The sequence below is a fragment of the Ctenopharyngodon idella genome, chromosome 12 (genome assembly GCF_019924925.1).
Source record: "Ctenopharyngodon idella isolate HZGC_01 chromosome 12, HZGC01, whole genome shotgun sequence".
Taxonomy (NCBI): Eukaryota; Metazoa; Chordata; class Actinopteri; order Cypriniformes; family Xenocyprididae; genus Ctenopharyngodon; species Ctenopharyngodon idella.
In genome coordinates, this window is record NC_067231.1 from 12564811 (window position 1) to 12588045 (window position 23235).

Sequence of the window (23235 nt, forward strand, 5' to 3'; positions counted from 1 at the left end):
GGCAGATGAACCTTAGATAAAATCACACAGAAAATATGAGGCAGTGCTGCCACACCCAGAGCTCCACACACGCACCGCTGTGCAATGAGACCATTCAGGAGGGAGAGAGAAATGAACCATCTGTAACACATTCAATATAATAATGTAGTGTTTTGTCTCTTTATCAATTTTAAATATACCATGACACAAGTATGAAATAAAACATGACACATGGAGACCAATATCTTCAACATTCATGAGTGTATTTTCTTCTGAACAAAGACACACAAATACAATAACGGTCATATGTTATATACATTTCTAATGTCTAGGAATCACCTCAGGGACTTTACATTAAAAAATAGAATATTCTAAGCAGCATTTCATGTTTGTTAAACATACAACATACAATTCCATTTTATAATTAAATTGAATTGAAATTTCCATTTTTAAAGATAAAATATCTACAAGGGCTTCTTACAAAAATACATGTTCATTGTTGCAGTACAAGGAAATTCAAGGGTCTATTCTAAACAAATATTATTAGTCTTCCACTTAAACACAATATTTTATACCGGCATTTCAAAGTCACCTTTTTTTAAATGTGAAAACAATTTAAAAAATTTTTTTTTTTTTTATAAGGACCTTGATTGTTGCTTAAGATTTTTTACTGGAACTCCATCAAATGTGTGTGATTTTATCAGAAGTAAATTTTTCAGGGAGATTTGTTAAGACATTAAAAAAAAAAAATACAAATATACTGGGGAAAAAATTTTTTTTTGAACAAATTAGGTAGTTTTGTTCCATGCTCAGAAATTCAAGCTTTATCTTTGACACATGGCCTTTGTTTGTGAGTATAGTTGTAAGGCAAGGCAAACAGTTTTTAGCCTGTATCCCATGTGGTCAGATGCTGTAGTGTCTTTGGTGTAATATGACCAGTCTAATACTGTAATGAGGCCCAGCAAATCCCTTAATTCTATATTGCAAGAATAAACTAAGAGTTCTTCCTTTGCTTTGACATTACTTTCTTTGGACTACTTGATTCAGGATTTATTCTGACATTAAAACAGGCAAGCATGACTCAAAAGCTTTGATTTAAGACAGCAATTATGAACATTATACCCATGTTTCTATAAATCCAAAAAACCAAGCCAGAGTATTACAAATTGTGAGGAAGTGTTTAACTCATTGCCTGCCAGCCATAAACCAAAACAAAGACACAATGGTAAACTAAATTCTTTCTCAGTTAGGATGCCAGGGAAGTATGATGACTGTAAAACCTCTATTAGATGTGTTTATCCAAGTTTAATTCATATTAAACACATATAGGCACATATGCAGATAAGTCACCAAAACCTTCAAAAGAAATGGCATTTTTTGAGCAAAGAGGTGGCCTATAATAAATAAAACCCCTTAAGTTGACAAAATCAAAAACAGACTAGCTTAAAACCCTTATCGGATATTTGAGGTTCTGATCAAGCCCAGAAGCTTTAAACATCAGGAGCCTACCACTTAAAAAAATGACCTAAAAATTCACATTCTGTCACTCATTCTCATGTTTTTCAAAACCTGTAGAACTTGTTTAATCCATGGAACACAAAAGGAAAAAATCCTGTAAAAAACAACTCTTTATAAACTCAACATCTGTCAGAAGCTCTTCATAAAATGATGTAATGGAAAAGGCACTGCCGCATATTCTTGAGATTTTTATATCATGTGACATTTTCAAAGGGAGCTACCATCATATGCAAATTGCTGAAGGCCATGACTTTTGTGTCACTTTGGTAAATAAACCACAACACAGGAAGAGACATACCTGTAAATTACAATGTTGTAAGTGACAGTCTTTTCACAAGAACTAAACTAATGAAACTAAACAGAAGAGACGGGTAGAGCACATCTTCAGAACTGGACATGTCCATTCAATTCGCTGTCTGTTCATAAGCTGAAATTAGTGCAGGGTATTTCAACTTAGCCAAAGTCAATGCGTGGTCGATATTCAAGTACCATTGGGTATACCTGGAGAAAGAGACATGTTGTAGATGAGTGTAAAACTGACAGTTTCCTTAATGACAGTTTCCTGCTGAAAAATCCAGCATTGCTGGTCACCAGCAGCATAAGGTTTTGCATGCTGAGACCAGATTTTGGGATTGCTCATCAAGTTTATGGGAAAAGTTCTTCAATAGGTTTCAACATAATTTCAATATTGAAGTTGAAATCACACTGACATACTGTCACTCATGGAACATCTTTCTTTTAAGTTTCAGACATTATTTTTCAAAGTTACTTTCTCTATGGAGACATGAATGAGATTTTTACATCTGGTATTGTTGCACTCTATTCTAATGGTTGTCATCTAATCTGATTATGAGATATTAAAGGGGTCATGAACATTTTTTTTATGTTCTCTGAGGTCCACTTATAATGTTATCAAGATTTTTAGATAAAAAAAAGAAGTTTAGAAGTAATAAGCTATTTTCTATTATGTTTTTTACCCTCTCCATTTTGATAGGCGTGCCACATTCAAGACTTGGAAGTAAATGCCCAGTGCTATGATTGGGTAACAGTTTTGCATATTAAAATAATTTTTAGCATCCCCACCATTACACGTGTGAAAATTGTTTTGAAAACTTATGATGTTGAAAAATATCTTGAAACATTTGCCAACGATGTGAAACATTTATCCATATTGCTTTATAAGTCTTGGTTATGGCAAATAAAGTTGAAGTACGTGGAGTTACCAGTTATAGTTCACAAATGATAACGTACAGTGTTTCATGTTAACAGAATTATGAATGAATCTACCATTGTTTGTCACTGTCGTTCTAATAGGCTATTAATTTCCATCCTTTTTGATAAAGTGAAAAACGTATTCATTGTCATTTGCAGTGTTTTAAATAAAATTACATGTTGTAATGTCTTACTGATGACAAAACATCCGATAATCCAATGCATTAACCCCATAAATTCCGAAGCAAATGAAAGAACATCAAATCACAACAATTCAGTTTGACTGCGGTACTACATTATAAATACTCAAGACATCAAACGATCTGTATCAGACAAGGCAATAGCTACACATGGTAAAAACACGGTTACTCACACTTGTGTGTTGGGACATTACTGTCTGATCCAATGTAGTTGGCACTGCATCATCTTTTATTTTCAGTCTCTCTGAAAAGCCTGCCTCGAACTGTCTTGTTAAAAAACGAATCCGCAGTAAAATGAAGCAAACAAATGGGATCACAAGGATGGCAATGCAAAGACTGTGTTTTTCCACAAGTTGGCACTTCAAAACGTTTTGTAGTCATCAGATGCATCTCTAGTTTTGTTGCTGGAGTAATCCTGTGTTTGTGTCTCTCTGTTCCCTTTCAGTCGGTCACGTTCGACGTACATCAGTAGTGACCGACGAATTGGGATATCGCTAGAGAGCCCTATCAGCTTCGAGTGAACTACAACAGGCCAATGAAGTTGGCGTGCGATATTTGCATAATGCGCACCGCCCCCGCCAGGTGGTATAAATAGGGGAGCAGATGCCATCGCACTCTGTCTTTTGCTTCGGAGCCAACCTGTGTGTTCCTGCTATTAGTCTGAGAGTGCAGCCGACGAGCTCTCACAGCAGCCTCCACCTCCGGGCGAATGGAGACTCCATCCCCAGGTGGTCCAGCTGATCTGGCAGCGCTTCGGCGAGGCACAGATAGTTCTGTTCGCCTCCCCGGAGACTGCCCACTGCCAGTGGTTCTATTCCCTGACCAGGCGGCACGCTCGGCACAGATGCCCTGGCACTCAGCTGGCCCCGGTGCAAAGTCAGGGAGGACGAGGAGCAGGTCTTGTTAGTGGCTCCATACTGGCCCACTCGGACCTGGTTCTCGGACCTGGTTCTCGGACCTCACGCTCCTCGCGACAGCACCTCCCTGGCCCATTCCTCTGAGGAAGGACCTCCTGACTCAGAGACGGGGCACCCTCTGGCACCCGCGTCCCGACCTGTGGACGGGACCCGGAGGTTCTGAGTGATCTCCCGCAAGCGGTCGCAGACACTGTCACTTCCGCTAGAGCTCCTTCTACAAGGAACCTCTATGCGCTGAAGTGGAACCTGTTCGTCGAATGGTGCTCCTCTCACCAAGAGGACCCCCGATCATGTTCGGTCAGAGCCGTGCTTTCCTTTCTGCAAGAGGGCCTGGAGCGAAGGCTGTCTCCCTCCACCCTCAAGGTGTATGTTGCCGCTATCACCGCACATCACTATGCAGTTGATGGTAAATCGCTAGGGAAGCACGATCTGATCGTCAGGTTCTTGAGGGGGGCGAGGAGACTGAATCCTCCCCGGCCCCCCCTCTGTACCCTCTTGGGATCTGACCCTGGTTCTTACATCTCTCCGGGGTCGTCCCTTCGAGCCTTTGCAATCAGCTGAGTTAAAAGTACTGTCCCTAAAGACCGTCCTCCTGGTTGCATTGGCCTCGCTCAAGAGGGTAGGGGACCTGCACGCATTTTCGGTTGACGAATCGTGCCTGGAATTCGGGCCTGGTGACTCTCACGTTATCCTGAGACCCCGGCCTGGATTTGTGCCCAAGGTTCCTACCACTCCCTTTCGAGATCAGGTAGTGAACCTGCAAGCGCTGCCTTCGGAGGAGGCAGACCCAGCCCTAGCTTTGCTCTGTCCCGTCCGCGCTCTGCGCCTGTACGTGGACAGAACGCGAAGCTTTAGGACCTCAGATCAGCTCTTTGTCTGTTACAGAGGCCAGCAGAAGGGAAAGGCTGTCTCCAAGCAGAGGATGGCCCACTGGATAGTGGACGCCATCGCCCTGGCGTATGAATCCCAGGGCGCTGACAGATATCTGTAGTTCGCTAGATTCTATAGCCTTCATGTAGAACCGGTATCTTCCCGTGTACTCGCTTCCACCAGCCGGTAGACGCAAAGAGCCCGTTCTAGTGTCGGCTTGCAATGCCACTCCCACCCCCTGAGCCGGATACGTGCATCCTTTTTACTCCAGTCGAGTTCCCCGCTTGGCGAACCCTGTCGACTTCCTCCGCCTCCCCCTTCAGCTCGGACATTGCGGAGTGTCTGATGCCAGGCCAAACCTCCGTCTCCAACGTTGACGTTTGGCTGGGTTCCACATGTCGTGACCCCTCCACATGAGTGGTCCCATGTGTGTATTTGTCCACGGTCAACTCCCCACGGTGAGCCTGTGTCTTTCCCTTAGCAGAGCCAGCACCGCTGTCACCTGTCAGATGAGTCTCCCCCTACCCAGGTGGAGCCATCCCAGGGACTCCATATGCGTACTGCCCACGGCCAGTCCATATGTGTACTCTCCACGTAAATTCCTCCCCTACGGGTGGGTAGTGGTCTCCGCAGCGTCCCCTACGGGTTCGCTTCCCCAGTGTAGTCTAGTTTACTCAGTGGGTATATCGGAACAGCAGTAGACTCTCTCGGCGTCAGCTCGCCCCCTTCCCCGTCCCACTGGTGCACCGGGTGGCTAGAGCTTGCGCTGGGCACTGGAAGGGGTTCATACTGTGGCGCTTTATTTGGGATCCCAATTCGTCGGTCACTACTGACGTACGTCGAACGTGACCGACTGAAAGGGAACGTCTCGGTTACGTATGTAACCCTCGTTCTCTGAAGGAGGGAACGGAGATGTACGTCCCGTCGCCACAGTTGCTGTACCCTCGCTGTAGCGCGGACTAGGTTGTCTCCTCAGCGAAAAACAGAGTGCGATGGCATCTGCCCCCCTATTTATACCACCTGGCGGGGGCGGTGCGCATTATGCAAATATCGCACGCCAACTTCATTGGCCTGTTGTAGTTCACTCGAAGCTGATAGGAACGTCTCCGTTCCCTCCTTCAGGGAACGAGGGTTACATACATAACCGAGACGTTATTTACTAATACATGAAATGCGTGAATCGGTGGGTGGGGCTAGAAGTAGATGTTGATCTTCTGTAGAAGCGGTCTTTCATTGCACTATGACAATAATGTGGCTAAACCTGAAACAAAATGTTTTCTGAGCTTGGTTTCAGTAAAAGCTGTTTTTGGAGTAACTAGGAAGTTTTGAGTTCTGAAACTTACAGGATATTTTTATAGTACAATTACCTCTTATATGTCAAAAGATCAAGGAAAATTTGATTTCTCAATTCATGACTCCTTTAACATTATGGCAGTTCTGGCAGAACAAACTCAATTACTAATTACTAGGGGTGTCAACTGATTATATTATATTATGCTATATTATATATTAACACTTTATTAAAAGGAGATGTAGCTGCATGTTACATGTTACAAATCTTGAAATGAGCTGAATGATGACACCACTGTTTTCTGCAGAGCTGCTAGCTGATTTGACATCAACACTGTTATGAAACTGAAGTGAATCAACATTGAACTTGACTCAAACCGAATAACAACACTATTGTCTTTTTAGACCAGCTTTACAGCAAAATTTGAATTTGTCTTATATTTGATTTAATTTGCATCATTGATCATTATTTTCCTGTTTATCACTGTGAAGCTACTTTGAAACAATCCATATTGTGTAAAGCACTATATAAAAAAGCTGACTTGACTTATAAGTATTTTCTATAATAAGAGTAATGTATGCATAACTAAAAGTAACTAACACTAAACCAAACACTAACCCTATAATAAGTACATATAGTTATGTAGTTAATTAATATTATTTAGTAATTATTTGTGTAATTACACTATAAGAACATAATATTATATTATATTATATTATATTATATTCAGAAAAAAATATTGTTTTTAATATACAATTTTAAATTATTATATTTAATCTTAAAGGCAAAGGAAATTTTATAACTGAAAAAAAAAAAAAAAAATTATGTGGTTTAAAAAACTGTGAAATTTTAAGCAGTTCTTTTAACCACTACAGTACAGAAAAAACAGATTGAAGTACTTTTACTAAGGCCACGTACACACTTGTAAGGTTTCAGGAGTGACAACTGCATTTAAATATGGGAGAGAATTCCCTAAATCATGTTCCATGCATTTAGAGAACACAACTCAATTCCAAAATTGCTATAATTGACGTGCTATTTTTGACCAAAGTAATCCAAAGATTAATCTAAAGACATTTTAACTAAACCACTTTCAAAAGAGGCATCATGTTTTGTTTATGCTTGGAAGGCTGCTTTGCATAGCGGCCCCTTGAAGTGTTGCCATGTCCACTTATAAGTGTTTTTGGACTTGCTGCATGAGCTTTGTTCATAAAGTGAACAAGTTTATAGAGTTATTAAAGTCGGCATGAAACAGATGTTGTGATCATTTTTTCTTCCCTATTGTGACGTACTATATATCGAAGTCAAACAGCTTTTTGAACTAGAAAAAAAAAATGCAGGTCGGGACTTGATGTCCATCGGGAATTGGACTGGATCATTGTCGTTCGCTATTGCTGCAATTTCATGTGAGTGACAGGAAAAACACGTCATCAGAGAAGAGAAGAGATGTTGCTGAGGAAGGGGAAATTATTTAGATTAAAGATTATGAGGGCACATGGATTAAAAAAAAATAATGATGTGCACGGATAAATAATTTATAATGAATATTGCACTATTCCATAAAAAATAAGAACTGTCAATTTTGATTTCCTGGTGATTTCTTGTTTTTTATACCAAGATCTGGCAGCATGAAATTCAAGGCTTATACCTCTTTTCCAGTGGTTTTCTTACACATACAAAAGAGAGATTAAAAAAAGTAATTAAAAACTAGTTGCTCAGTTTGGTTCTGTTTGGGAGTTAATTTGGTTGTAGAATGTGGTCTCCTGTAAACTACTGAACTCTGTGTTTACAGAACAGGATTAAGCACTAAAAGGTGAACTGACAACCAGATTTAGCTGTAGTGTGTACATGGCCTAAAATAGAGCCTGATGGATGGTTGTACCAAACAGATGGAAAGTCGTACATATATAACAGAGCAAACAGCGACCCTCATTAAGATGTGGCATTACCATAATAGACCCCAGATAAGCTGCAAGAGGAGACGCTTGGGAATGAGAACAGAGTGGGGACCCTTCCGGTGGGGCATCTGTAACCTCCTTCACCTCTACAGTGATTCATTACACCCTGAACCTCATACCTCCATACTCCATGATAGCCTTGTGTAAAAGTTACAATCATAATGCTAGAATTAATAAAGCGCCTGCTCAGTTGAATGGGGGGGATGTGGGACTGAAACAACTTGTTTTAGAATAAATCTTAAAGTATTAGTTTCTTTGCTTTACATTGTAAATACCATGAAGAGCAAAGCCAAATAACTTGCTATGAAGCTGCATTAGGTAATAGGGTCTGCCACACTGCTCATTCCAGTGGAAAAGATGAGAGGATTTAGATTTCACACATGAGAGGAGAGGTGGAGATGCTGGTATTCTCATGGCTTACATTTTCTCCCCGAAGCCTCCAGCGGGTCATGTAGATGAATTCCATGGTGTGGTCTTTACCCATGATCTCACCATTGCATAGAACGTCTAGCTGCAAAAACAGTTAGTGATTATCAGATCTGTTTAATTGTATGGTAGTACAAAACAAGGATCAAACAAACAAAGCATAAACAGCAGGAATATGGTAAGTGGTGAAACATGCAATGAAGTAAAAGAAACATGCGTGAGTCATGCGTGATATTTAATTTGTAGTGTATATCACTAGCAATGCCAAATTCATGGATAATTACCATGTACTGCAAAAAACATAAGTTTATCACACTATAAGCACTATAAGCTTTGCATAAACGTGTCAGCAAAATGCATTACAACCAGGGCTTGACATTAACTTTTTTGTTCACCAGCCACTGTGGCTAGTGGTTTTCCAAAGTTACTAGCCACTCAGCACTTTCACTGGCCACAATTTTGACATCGATACCATGGGGAAAAACTGCCATATAATTATTTTTAATATTATCTCATAATTTAGGTATATTAGGCTGCTATCACTTTAAGACCTTACACACAGATCCATTATACTTTTACACATGCGTTTTCTTTCTCAACTGTTTACATTCACTTGACTGACTGTGTTTAAGTGAATACTTGCCAAGACATGGCATTTTGACATTATTTTGTGTGTATTTGACTGTTTAAGCACAATAATCAGTGAAAAAGAACACAATTTAGTACTCAGAGGCGGCTTTATGTGCACACATTTTGGGCGTGAGCACAAAATCTGCTGGAAGGAGTAAATTTATGCAGAATATGCACAATCCCACGTGAAATTCAAACCCTGAAACACCAACAATATTTATCCGGTGAGAGAGCGAGAGAGCGCAGCTAGTATCGTGTATCTGTCCTCCAGAAAATTAGTATTGGAAGCGTTTCATATATTTCAGTATCAGTATGTATCAAAATATTTTTGACAACACTACATTGAACTTAGTTTATTATTTCAGATGGTTTTTCAAAAGACTACAATTGAAAAATGTATATATAAAATTCGTCCCACCAAAGTGGCTAGTAGGAGTGACTGCATTACACGCCACTGCTGAAATCCACCCACATTTGACAGGTTGGTGGATGTTAATGTCAAGCCCTGATAACAACATATTCATATACAGTACATGTGAGATTTAAACAAAATGCAAAGGCAATATGTAATTTCAAACAAATCATTCCATCTCTTTACAGGAAAATGGTCAACTACACAACTACAAAGATATCCAAATGTTACCTCATAAGAACTGGGAAGCTTTAACTTCAGACTTAAAAACTTCTTAATTGTTCCAACAGTCACTCTTGTTGAGCAGCGAATAAATTTTTTCATTAAACCCTGGAAAACAAAGCAAAAAAGACAAATTTCCAAAATGTGACTCAATCAGAATATTAGAATAAGAATTATTGAAAGATCATGTGACATCATGAGCTTTGCCATCACAGGAATAAAAAAAAAAAAAAAAAAAATGGCGAGTGGAATTTGCATGCCATACACTTCCCCGAACTTTGCTTTAAAAAGTGGGTGGGACAGGAGTGTGTGTGAGTGGGGGGCGGATGGGTTGTGTAGACTGCATATCAGAAATATACAATAATAAATGCAAAAGTTATTGACATAGAATTCATGTTTAAGGTGATATAATAAAATATATTGTTAGTCTCGAGAGTATTTACATTAGTGAATAAATACGTAGATCCGCCTTGGGATTTTGTTTTTCTTTATGGGCTGGTGGTAGAATTTTTGTTAAGCGTGCCAGAGGTTCTGGGTTCTAAACTGCCCTCGTGTAGTTTTTTTTTCTTTCTTCCTCACTAAAACCAAAGATGTTCATCTGTGATTGTATATCAAGAGCCGGGAGGGACACGTTTATGTGTATTTTGTTTTGTGATTTCACCGGAACGAATAGATTGTCTCTGCAACAGCGTTAAGCGATAGATTGAAGCACTTGTCCGTGTGAAGACTGCGCAGTGTGCACAAGCACAAAGAGAACACTGTTGCGCCACTGATAATAACAGCGGCAATGAACACTCAGCATGATTTTAAAAACAACACATCCCAGCGCCAGATTGCCTCTTATTTAACACAAATGAACGAATTGCTAATGAACTAGAGATGTTTCTATTGTATTAGATACATCTGTTTTTCAAAAAGTGGTGGGTACAATATCGACCCTGGCAAAAAGTGGTGGGGACATGTCCCACCCGCAAAGTACGCCTATGTATTACACCTCAACGTTCCCCTGTGCTTGATATGCCAAAGCGATAGCATCCACGATCCAGTGGGCCAACTTCTGTTTGGAGACAGCCTAGTCCCCCAAACTAGACAAAGAGCTGCTCAGAGTGTCTAAAACTCAGCATGAGGTCCTAGTAAATACACAGGGCATGTACTGGACACAGCAACGATAAGGCTGGGTCTGCCTTGTCTTGGGGCAGCACTTGCAAGTTCACCACTTGGTCCCTAAAAAGGGCTAGTAGGAACTTTGGGCACATAGTCCGGTTCGGGTCTCAGGATTACGTAAGAGTGTGCTGGACCAAATTCAAGGCACGTTTTGCTGACAGAGGTCCCCAACCCTCTTGGTGGAGGTGAGAGCGGTCAGGAGCACCATCTTCAATCAGAGGGCCCTTAGCTCACCTGACTCCAGCAGCTGAAAAGAAGCTCTCTCAAAAGGGGCAAGACTACAGAGAGATCCCATGAAGGAATAAGTCGAGGCCTAGGAGGATTCAACCTCCTGGCACCTCTGAGGAACCTGATGATCAGGTTGTGCTTCCCTAAAGACTTACCCTCTACTGTGCTGTGATGTGCCGCTATGGTAGCCACACCTTCAAGGTGGAGGGGGACAGCCGCCCCTCCAACCTGTCCTGTAGGGAGGAAAGCACTGACCCGACTGCACATCTCTGTGGGTCTTACCATAGCCCAATCAAGTCTTCCGTGTCCCGTCCAGGGGATAGACATGGTTCCAGAGGTTCTGAGGTCTGGGCGTGGGTGCCAAGTTGTGCCCAAGTTGTGAAAAAAGGAGGTCCTTCTTCAAGGGAATTCGCCAGGAAAGGGAGCATGAGCTCCGAGAACTAAGTCCAGTTGGGCCAATACGTGCAACCAGTAGGGCCTGCTCTTCGTCCTCCCTGACATTGCACAATGTCTGTGCAATCAGGCTCACTGGGATAAACGCGTACTTGTGCAAACCCTGAGGCTATCTGTGCGCCAGTGCGTCCGTGCCGCGGGGGCCCTCGGTCAGGGAATACCTTAGAGGGCAGTGGGAGGATTCCTTGGAAGTGAACAGATTTCTGTGCCTCACTGGTTCGACTTCAAGTTAGTAAAACCATCTTGGCATGGAGTCTCCACTCCCTGCTGAGCGTAGCCTGTCATGAGAGAGAGCCTGCTGCATGATTAAGGTCGCCTGGGATATGAGTGGCTCACAGTGATTTTAGTTGCTGCTAACTCCACAGGAGGAGATGGTGGGCAAGTTTTGACATGCAACGAGAGCAGATACCATCCTGGCGATTTATATACGCCACTGCCACCATGTTGTCCGTTCGGATCAACACGTGCTTGCCCTGGATCAACAGCCGAAACCTCCTCAGGGCTAGCAGCACAGCCAAAATCGCGAGGCAGTTGATGTGCCAGTGCAGTCGGGGACCTGTCCAGGTTCCCAAGGCTGCATGCCTGTTGCATACAATTCCACAAAGAGCTCTGCACGGAGGAGAGCTTGCTCTTTTCTCAGTTGACCCAAACTCCCAGTCGGGGTAGGTGCTCAAGGACCAAGTCCCTGTGTGCACACAACTCTGAAGAGTGGGCTAGGATTAGCCAGTCAATGTAGTTGAGAATGCGAATGCTCGCTTCCCTTAATGGGGCAAGGACAGCCTCTGTGATTTTCGTGAAGATGTGAAGAGACTGGGACAACCCGAAAGGGAGGACCCTGTACTGATATGCTCGCCCTTTGAAAACAAACTGAAGAAATGGTCTGTGTCAATGTAAAATTGAGACATGAAAGTATGCATCCGACAGGTTTAGTAAACCAATCTTGTTGGCAAACGCAAATCAAAAATGCGCTTCTGCATTAAAATCTTGAATGGGAGCCTATGCAGGGCCCGATTCAAAACTCACAGGTCTAAGATTGGTCGTAACACACTGCCTTTCTTCTTTACAATGAAGTAAGCGCTGTAAATCCCTTCTTCATCTCGGCTGGAGAGACAGGCCCTATTGTGTCCATCAGCAACAGAACCGCAATTTCCGCACTCAGAACCCGGAGCTGGGGTGGCAACCGCAGGTGGACGCCCTAGTCGGCAAACAGACGACGAGCGTGACCTAGATGGACTGGTGGTATAGAGCTGAGGCAGGATGTTTGTTTAATCGCATTGATCTGCTTCTTTATTGCAGAGAACTGCTGGGCAAAGTCCTCGACAGTGTCGCCAAAGAAGCCACCTAAGCTAGATTGGAACGTTGAGAAAGCAAACTTTGTCGAAGTTCCACATCTCAACAAGTTTCAGCAAGAGATAGCATTTCTGGACCACCATGGTGGACAATGGATGGCCAAGAGTCCGCGCCGTGACCTTGGTCGCCCACAGGGCGAAATCGGTCGCTGAACACAGAACAAAAGCTGCTCCAACATGGGCATGCAGCAGCGATCGTGGCAGTCTGATGGAGACAGGTGTTGACCACATCCAGAAATACACAGGCAAAAAAAGCGTCTTTAAAAAGATGTTTTCGTCTGTGTTTGCTTTTCTGTTTTATGGAAAAATTCTCTTGTTAGAGAAAATTCTCTTTCTAGTTGCTTGTACAAGCATCCAGGGGAACTCTTTTGCACTTAACTGTGCTTGTGGAAGAGAGAACTGCTGAAAAGCGGCATACAGGAATCCAGCAAAGCTTCTAGGCAGAGGTGAACGGAGAGAGAATCACAGACACATTTTCTCAGCTCAGAAGAAAAAATCTAAATGAGTGAAGCACGCCAGCCTCCTTTTTTCCCGCTTATGTCCAGGGGAGTGGATGGCATGCAAATTCCACTCACCAATTCTCCCAAGCGCAACCCCTAGTGTCAGTCTCGACACAACTTCGAAGTGACTGACAAATAGGGAACAGTTATTTTAAACTGTAGTAATATTAAACAATATTACTGTTTTTACTGTGTTTCTGATTAAATAAATGTGGCCTTGGTGAGTATAAAAGACTTCTTTCAAAAACATGAAAAAAATTATAAATGAAATAAAGCTGAATTTAGTTGCAGAGAAAAAAACATGAGATAACATAAAGAAGAAAGAAAGAAATACAGAAAGAAAGAAAGAAAGAAAGAAGAAAGAAAGATAGATATTAGCAAGCAGGGAGATAATGGTAAAGTGGAAGCTGACATAAAGGATTGAGCCATGGAGTCATACTGATTGATACCAGTCTTTAGTAAAGACTGAAGATCAGCCTCAACTTTAAGATGGCTAACTTTGAAGGTGCAATAGGACATTTTCAGTGAGGTTAGCAATAACAAGCTAGCTTTCAAATCATAACATCCCACCCTCCCTACAGCGCGCTTTACAAAGCCACACCTCCTCCAAAACATATGAAGGCACACATAGCTGCTCTCGGCAAAGCGCCACAAGAGACGGCGTTAAACTACCTCTCGTCTCAAAGCACATAACATTACAATAATAATGAACATAAACAACTTAGAAAGCTTGTACCCGACTGCTGCAGATTAATTTCGGTGTTGACATGGAAACACATAATTCTGAGTCTGAGGAAGTGAACAGCTCCGGTTAGAATGTCATGGGTTGCCATCTCTTAATTATGGTGTGAATGCAGCATAAGCTCGTTGTTTTAATTTGGTAGGAATTGTAAAAGGTGGCTGCTGTTTGTTTGCAATGCTCCATGGGCCTGTACCATGAAGCCGGATTCACTGGCTAGCCAGGTAAGTTTCAGATTAGTTTGCGCCAATCCTGGGTTTTAGGTACCATGAAAGTGACTTGGCTTTTAGCAGTGTTAATCACCATAGTAACTTACGCTCCACAGCTAACCTGCTCCGGGGCAGGTTATGTTCTGGATAAGAGATCTCAAACCTAAATTGGGCCAATCAGATGTGAGCAAAGTGATACTGACACATCCAACGCTATAAAGTCACGCCCCCGGTTTCACTTCCTCCAAATTAAAGGTCACTATATAGTAAAAACAAATATTTAAAGATGAAATTGTCTGGCTTTAATGATAATTAGAATTATTTTATGATTTATATAATTATTATATGATCTATATTATTATTAATCCATTACACACAAGCAATTTTAGTTTAACAGTTATTATTAAGCATTTAGTTTAAATGAATATTGATATATACAGATCATATGTAATATAAATAAGCTGTAGAATCAATAGATAACTCTTTAAAAATGACTACATGTGACCTTACATGTTTGAGTCTCTATTGCTATATATTATCAAGCAACTATATAAAATAACTTCACAAGTTTCACTTGCACTGATAGAGCAAGATCATTTCTTTTATTTTTCCTCTTTCATGGACAAGTATTTTCTTTAGTGTAAATGCGTTTAAATTCTTCATTTTCTTCATGTCTCTTAACCTTCATCAAAAGAGTTTTGAATCGCGCTGGCTCTCTCGCGAGAAGTGAATCATTGTTTCTCTCTGTTGCAAGGCATGTTATTGGCTGTTTGCCACTGATGTCACGCGTTCATGTGCACGCGCTCCACAAACTCAGGATCAAAGCCTGAGTTGACAGAGAAAGTTGATGATCAGCATCATGGTACCAACAAAGCCGGATTGGAGTGGTTTGGTTTTGTCAACTCGAAACTAATCCTACAACCCTGAGTTTGTTCAACTACCATCATGGTACAGGCCCCATGTCCGACATCTGTCTACATAAACTCCGCATAGCATGAAACGCGCTGATGACATATGATGTGTGCGCAAACAGGGTGCGCGAGGGTATGTTAAAGCATACGTTGACAGGCAAGTAGGACATCGTATTATTTCTTTCGGACTGAGTATAATGATTGGATGAACATTTTATGGTCCTACGCCTTCTACAGATGACATATATTTAAAAAATACATTTAGACCATTTAACAAAGTAATTGCTTTAAGGATATGAGGAGACTTTCAACCAGTATGAAAAAACAAATTCTGTAGAGAATTACCCATTGCACCTTTAACAATGTTCTCTCCCATCTGCCCATTGTCAAGATCCTTGCCAAGGATCTTGTGGGAAAAATATGATCCCGGATCACTTTTCCCTTAAAAGGAATGAGGAGGCAAGACCAACGCAGAGAAGATAAAGGAAGCATAAGACAAGGAGTGCCACACAGAAAGGCTGATAGGAGGAGGAGAGATATGCTGCATAATTCAAGATGGCTAACCTTAACAATGTTCTCTCCCATCTGTCCATTGTTACGCAAGCAGTCTAGACAGATGGCTATCTGAGGATCACTCCTGTGGTAGTCTCCATCACCTTTATCATCATCCTCTTCATCTATTCGGGCTTTCTTACATATAGGGCCATCCTCTGGAAAAAGACACAACAGTGGAGGATTGTCATTTAAATCATTTTATGAAGTTTTATCTACCTTTCACACAGATGTTCTCTTAAATAACCGTACTGCTACTTTTATTTTTATTTTTTATTTAATTAAATTGAGCTAATGAAACTATTGTCTTTTATAGAGCTGCTTTACAGCTGAAACTGAATTAATTTCATAACTCATGAATTTTTCAACATTAACACTGTTATTTTCATGTTTATTACTGTGAAGCTGCTTTGAAACAATCTGTATTGTATAAAGCACTATAAAAATAAATAATTTTAAATCTATTTTTAAAATTTTTTCCTGTATCCACCAATCTACACATCTTATTGAAGATTTCCTTGAGAAAAATCTCAACAGATTTCATATGGATTTCTTGCAAAAATTTTATTAAAAAAAATAAAAATAAATTATGTGCTACATTATGTGCTTCTCCAACAATGTGGGCCACAAAAGCAAAACATTTCAGACAAAGCTGAATATATATGCTAATGCAAAACAGCATCTGCATCTTTTCTCAGACTTTCTTTTATATGAAATAGATCATATTCAAAACGATGCTCTTGGGAAAATTATAAATGTGGTAATTATCTCATCATTAAGACCTTCTTACAGCTGCAAACACTTACAAGTTGCCTTGGAGACTTCAACTATTATGAAAGTCCTTCATTCTGGCTCATACACTAAGCACAAGAACTGGTGAATTTTCAGCAGCCATTACTCCAGTCTTCAGTGTCACATGCTCCTTCAAAATGTATTGTAATATGCTGATTTGGTGCATGCTGAAAACTGTTTTTGCATAAACATGCTGTTTTTGCTGCTTATTATTTGTGGAAAGCAAAACTGTTTTCAACATTGCTAACAATAAGAAGCATTGTTAATAACTGAGCACAAATAAAAATTTATAATAAATCAGAATATTAGAATAATTTCTGAAATCATGTGACACTGAAGACTGCACTAAAGTAATGGCTTCAGAAAATTCATAGGAATAAATTACATTTTGAAATATATATATATATATAAATTATGTTATTTAAAATTATAATAATAAATAAATAAAAGCAGCCTTGGTACGCATAGGTGGTGGTAGTGTAAATAACTAAACAGTTACTCGTGTCTTTGAGCACAATTATACATTAAATTTGTCTAAACTTAGTACATATTTGTAACTTTCTGCAAAGCCATACAACCATTAAAGTCTATCAGTTTTAAATTTTCTGCGCTCATCTTCAAAGTTGTAACTGTATAAAATAGCTGTACATAGAGACTCCCTTTGGAGTCAAAGAAGCAGAGAGACATAGATAGAGTACACCTATACTGATGACTCACATCAATTTACCACCTGTGAGTCAGGGTCACAGAAACAGATTGTGATTGTAGATTCAGCTGTGAAGACATTACTTGATAAGAAACAAAAGTTATACCAAAAGTCTGATGAAAGAAGTTTAAATGCTGATACAGCAAAGTAACCTGTACCATGAGGTCACGTACTGTAGGACTGATTCATTGCCATGAGAGCATTATGTGTTGGATTAAAGGGATAGTTCAGCCAAAAATGAAACTTTTGGAAACATTTATTGACCCTCACGCTGTTCCAAACCCATATCACTTTCTTTCTTTTGCAAACCACAAAAGGAGATGTTATAACTTTTCATGCTGTTCTTTTCTATACAATGAAAATGAATAGTGACTAGAAGCTGTTAAGCTCCAAAAAGGACAACACACAGCATAAACGTACCATAACACTAGTCCATACAACTTGTGTGCTCTTTTCTAAGGCTGCAACTGAAATTGCATACATCCCTACTGTATAGTAGGCAAAAAGTGTGAAAAGAGTAGTTTGTTTATATTCACAGTAAGTTCCCGGGTGACCTACAATTCTGGCAAAATTTTGAAGTGAGGCCATTGGAGAGGATTTGTGATTGATGATTTCTGATGCAGTCTAAGTCTTCTGAAGTCATACAAATCCTATTTTTTGGCTATTTTTAATGGTGCTTTTTGTCATTTTCAGAGCTTGACATCTCATTTCATTGTCACCATTCTCTTTCATTTTTTATGAAAAAGAGCAGTGTTAACATTCTGCTAAAATTCGCTCACATTTCATTCAGGTTTGGAATGACAATAGAATGAGTATATGAATAGCAAAATTTCCATTATCAGATGAACTACCCATTAAAATAGAGAAGCTCTGTGGTAACATGGCTATCAGGTAAATGCAGATCATTTCACTGTGTGAGTTATTTACCATCAGGATTTTCTTTCGATTTGTTTCTTCTCCAAAATTCAACTTCTTGCTGCTGTTCCTCTGGAAGGAAAACGAAAGGAAGGAAAAAGTTAATTAAATGACAGTTGATATTTGGTATCTATATATGACACACAAGTTACTTAAAATGGCTCAGTAAAATACATACTTTCTCTAAGACCAGGCACAAGTTTGAATATGACTTCTTCTAGAGTGTTGTCCAGCCTTTGGAGAAAAGAAATGTGAGCTACCAGAACACATGACGAGAGCCATAATGTCCCTGTCTCATCTGTTAGCAAGTTCAGGCTAATGCTGCTCTAGCTCTTGTTATCATGTTATCATTCTGTCTGGTGTTGGGGTGGAGATGCATCACTGGTGTGGAAAGGCAATCCTGCACCGGGTCATTCTCACAGCTGACACTCTGGCTCCAGAAAACAGTACGGCTGTTGCCTGGAATGCCTCCCAACCAGGATCAGAAATCAAGTAGATTAATCTGATTAAACCTTATCATGGTTTGTATTGTGGTGTGCTCTACAATGCTGCACTGAATCTGATCCCAGGCCACCTGAAGCACATTTGCTGAAGAGGTTTTGTCTTAGTAGTTGGATAATATGGATCAGTGTGGTTTACCTTAACATCTCCAAGGGATTCGTTTCATGAACCTGGATACCACATTTTGGGCAATCATTGCTGTCCTCAAAATGCTGGACTATACAGCTTTTACAAACTGTTCAAAAGCAAGAAGACAGAAGAAATTGTTCTTAAATAACTGAATGCACAAATAACGATTAAAATTATTTAATACAGTTATAACAGCTGTATCTGTGCAGAGAACATAATGATGGGCTCTAAACAAACTCGGTGTCTTCCATGGTGGTATTTGTGGTTTCTACAATTTGTCTCACAATCTCTCAAATCCCCTTTTACATTTCACAATTGAAATTCCAAACATCTGCATGTTATACATAAGTACACTGTACCTAACTTTTTTATGCAATTAATAATTAAAGACGCCTAATATAAAGTGTGACAGAAACACCTATCGCATTCCACTAGCAAAACAGCAGCAGTTAATATACCTTATTGCTCTGTGAATACACACACACACAAAGCTGTCAACACATACAAATTAAATCAAACTGCTTTACCTCATTAGTGGGTGGGGGACAAAATAGCCACCGCACACTCACATATTACACACTGACAATGATACAAGACACAATCAGGTCATCACTGTGTGGAATAATTGGTTGGGCAGAGGGGTAAAATATAGTGCATAGTCCTCCAACCAATGCATAGTGCGTTCAAAATATGGAATTCTTGGTAATGCCATTAATGAACATTATATAAAAGAAAAAAATAAATAAAAATTTAAATTCATTTTACTATCTGTACTAAAGTGTACTCAATTAAACTTTCCTATGGTTAACATATCAGACATAACAAATCAGAAACTGACTCAATCAAGAATATTATATAGTGAAAATATGATGAGTGAAAATAGCTTATGCATTGAGGAGAAAATCAGTGGTCATGGTAACTGATCAACAGATAACTGTGAACTGTGACAGTGTGTTGGTCATGATGTATTTTAAAAGAGTATTCACATCTATTGTGCTTTATCAATATGATGCAAAAAGGAAAGCAGGTCATTTACACCTAACAATAATATGACAATTAATTAACACTAAATTCTGATTTTCACATACTCTCTGTGGCAATACATAGGTTTTCATTATTTGCATTTAGCATTGCTTTTATCACCCACTGCCCATCAAGCAATCATAACAGACCATTCTGGGGCGAGGGTTCATTGGTTGAGAAATCATCAATAAACATTTCACTAAACTTTCACAAAGACTGTAGATACTCACAGGTGTGCAGGCACTCTGTCACAGTGGTGGGCTTGATCAGGTACCCTTTACAGACATAACAGGTGATGAAATGGTTGAAGTCCCTCACCAGGTGTTTCCTATGTGATGTCATTGTCAAGTTACCAAAGTGGGGATGGAGGGAAAACAGATGGCGTAAGGATGAAGGAAGAATGGAGATTCAGCCACTCTGTGGCTCAACTGCAGTGTTCTGCTGAAGGGCCCCTGGCCTTCTCGTTCTTCATGACATCATTGGTAATTCAACATGCCTTTAAGACAGACCTGTGGATGTGGATTCAACAATTATGCTTTGAAACAAAAATTTGATATCTTTTTTAAAAGATTATTTTATTTAATTATTTTACTTTTATTGCTTTGTGAACATTAACAAACAATAAAAGTTACACACAAAGATAAAAGGCGCATTCAGTAAGACTGAATCCAAAAATCGCAAAGTCTCTGAGTAGGAACTTCTTTTGAAAAAGTACTTATTTTGCGACTGTTAAAAAAGTATCATGTATTGTATGCAAAATTCTGAAACTCCCAGGAAGTAGGAAGTCATTTAAGGTACTTTTCACCTACTGTTTTAAGAATACTGTGAATTCTGAAATACTACTCTTTTCACATACTGTTTTTACTTTGTTTAATATGTACAGAATTATGCAGTTTTTTTTTTTTTTTTTTTTTTTTAATTCACTCTCATTTATGCCAAAAAAAAAACAATGATTTTGTATTTTGTAGTGACACCTACTGGCCTACTTAAGTATGTTTTACTAACTGCACACAGAAGCTTTCCATCTATTTTTCTGTCTTACTACTGCTACTCTTGCAGCACATTCATACAATGGACATATATATTTTACTATGGATCATCCTTGATCTATGGTGTGAGAGCTGCTTGTTTGGACATTTATTTTTCCACTCCTACTCATTGTGTTTAGGCCAGTTCATCGCACATATACTGATCCATACCACCACTCTGGACTATGACTCTGCCTTTAAGCTAAAGGTCTGTGTAGGCCTATATTGTGCTTGTTGTTATATTGTCTGGTTTGTTTATTCTTAGATGCACTTTTATCTTTATGCTTTGTACAGAGCACTGACTAAAACCACAATATAAAGTTAATATACGATTAATTATTATCAATAATTCTGAGTGCACCTTTAATGTTTGAGAAAGTGAATAGCATACATTTGCCTAAGCGGTCTACAGGTGCATCATGACACATGCGGATTAAGCCCCGCCTACTGCTTCAAAACGAAACTATAGGGTCACAGTACAGAGGGGCTTAAAAATGACATTTCTAACTCATTCAATAAATGTCTAACTACTTTTATCCTTACAAAAAGTCTTGTATAAAGTGATAAACTCGTGTTATTTTGTATGCTATAATAAATGGCCATCAACCGACACAAAATTTGGGCCTGTGAACGTAGTATTTTGTTCTATTTTATATTAGTTTGACGCCCCTTATCTTATGTTGTGATCAGAAATGAAAGGTGTTGACATACAGTTTCAACGCGGGTTTGTCATAGCCTATCATCTATACTCCAAAGTTAATCCTCATTAGCTACGCCGCTTATCATGACATCTTCACGACAGTAAGTATTTTTTTCAAGTCTACTGTCAAAACTAGTCGGTTAATCCTCACTTGGCCATCGTCAGTGTCATTCTCTGCGTCATCTTCCTGTAAAAACCCTGCGCTTCGTTACGTCGATAACGAATAACGTGCGATCACTGCTGCACTCGTTTTAACTTGCTGCCATTTGTACAAGTGTCACTTTCCGTAAACGAGAGGCGAGCGTTTTATCGCTCACCAGTGCGCACTAAATAACCAACTCTACCCTGACAACTAGTATCTTACCGAGACACAGACATGCTGACGAACTTGATATATGACACGAGACCGCATTCCCATCCCACCCGAAACTTTACGATGAAGGGAGAGAGTGAAAACGACACGCAGCTGCAGTCAGACAGTAGCGACCATCTCTTACCTTCTACGCATGATGGGTCCATGTCGATGATGCGCATTGATTTTTACAAAGAGGCTTAAACGAATTTGCGCTATTGAAAGTGATGGTTGTAGCAGCGGCACGGAATACGGAACTGCTTTCATTTGAGATGATATGGGGAAGGGGGCGGAGGACTTTCCAGTTCTTGTTTACGCATTGCTGTTTTATTCATTCCGTGGCAGATTGTCTCTGATTGGACACAAACTAGGGCGCAGCCTTCAATTACCAGCTAGTCCAGTAACAGTTTAGAACCAGTTTATCAATGAAGACACAGATATTTGGCAGTCCTGTCTAGCCGGTGGATTCGTTAATATGATTATGACCTGTACAAGGCAGGTACCTGCTATTATTATGTGACTTGCCAATTCAAGTCAGACTGGTTTGCGTTAATAAAGAGAGGCATGAGTAATGTTTTGTCATTGTTCTCCAAAAAGCCCTAAATGTATATAAATTGTATTTTTTTTTTTTTTTTTTTTTTTTCACAGCGTCGCAAGAACGCCATATGGTAGCCTATAGATAGGCTATTTCAGGTTAAAAAAAAAATATGGGATAAGTAAAACAAATACAAATATACACACACACACACAAGTATAGGCTAAATTAGAGTTCATTGTGCACATCACATACTCAGATATTACATTTGTGACAACATGGAACTAAAGACCTCACTGGTCAATGTGGCTGTTTTAAAGTTTCCACAGTTGATGCCAACAGAAAATATTTCACAAAAACTAGGCAAGAAGCAGTTAACTCCACAAAAGTGCATAAACAAGCTGCAAATGTGAAAATGAATTTAATTCCTAAATAACACAATTTGACAACTAGGCCTACATGTAAAATTCACTGAGAATAACTATTTAAAACTATGACGAGCAGGATTTTCACATGCAGTGTGATCGGTGTGACTGATGTGAGGTGCTGAGTGAGCAGACAGCAGTGGGACTGGAATGTGTGGTATGCCTCCTAATGAGCAGTGCTGCAGAAAGGGATTCAGAACCCAATACATCTGAACTTTCTCTACAACAGTCTGCCAACAAGTAGTTAGAAAGAACATAGAACACAGTTATGCTCAGTTTCATGAAACTAAACTGCTGTCATGCTGTACATGACAATTTACTTCTCATCATTTTTTAACTGTTCAGGTCCGTCATTGTGATTTAGAATTTAAAAACAAATTTGCATTAAA

At 39.7% G+C, this 23235-nt stretch overlaps 1 protein-coding gene across 5 annotated transcripts; it reads right to left on the reverse strand.

Moving 5' to 3' along the window:
- Positions 1 to 223: 223 nt before the first annotated feature.
- pcgf5b (polycomb group ring finger 5b) lies at positions 224 to 22516 on the reverse strand. 5 transcript variants are annotated; one of them, XR_007933004.1, is made up of 10 exons: positions 22032 to 22514; positions 20037 to 20315; positions 18793 to 18889; positions 18332 to 18387; positions 18166 to 18225; positions 15753 to 15898; positions 9645 to 9743; positions 8367 to 8452; positions 3083 to 3172; positions 224 to 1998 (listed from the first exon to the last, which is right to left on the reverse strand). XR_007933004.1 is itself a non-coding variant. In XM_051915542.1 (10 exons), the coding sequence occupies exons 2-10, from the start codon at positions 20146 to 20148 to the stop codon at positions 1951 to 1953; spliced, it is 798 nt and encodes a 265-aa protein (XP_051771502.1). In that variant the 5' UTR covers positions 20149 to 20315; positions 22032 to 22516; the 3' UTR covers positions 224 to 1950. The 5 variants fall into 5 exon arrangements, 4 of the variants coding, with proteins under 4 accessions (XP_051771502.1, XP_051771504.1, XP_051771505.1 ...); XM_051915542.1 differs by having other exon boundaries at positions 8367 to 8456; positions 22032 to 22516; XM_051915544.1 differs by having other exon boundaries at positions 3083 to 3176; positions 8367 to 8456; positions 22032 to 22503.
- Between the last annotated feature and the right edge of the window lie 719 nt (positions 22517 to 23235).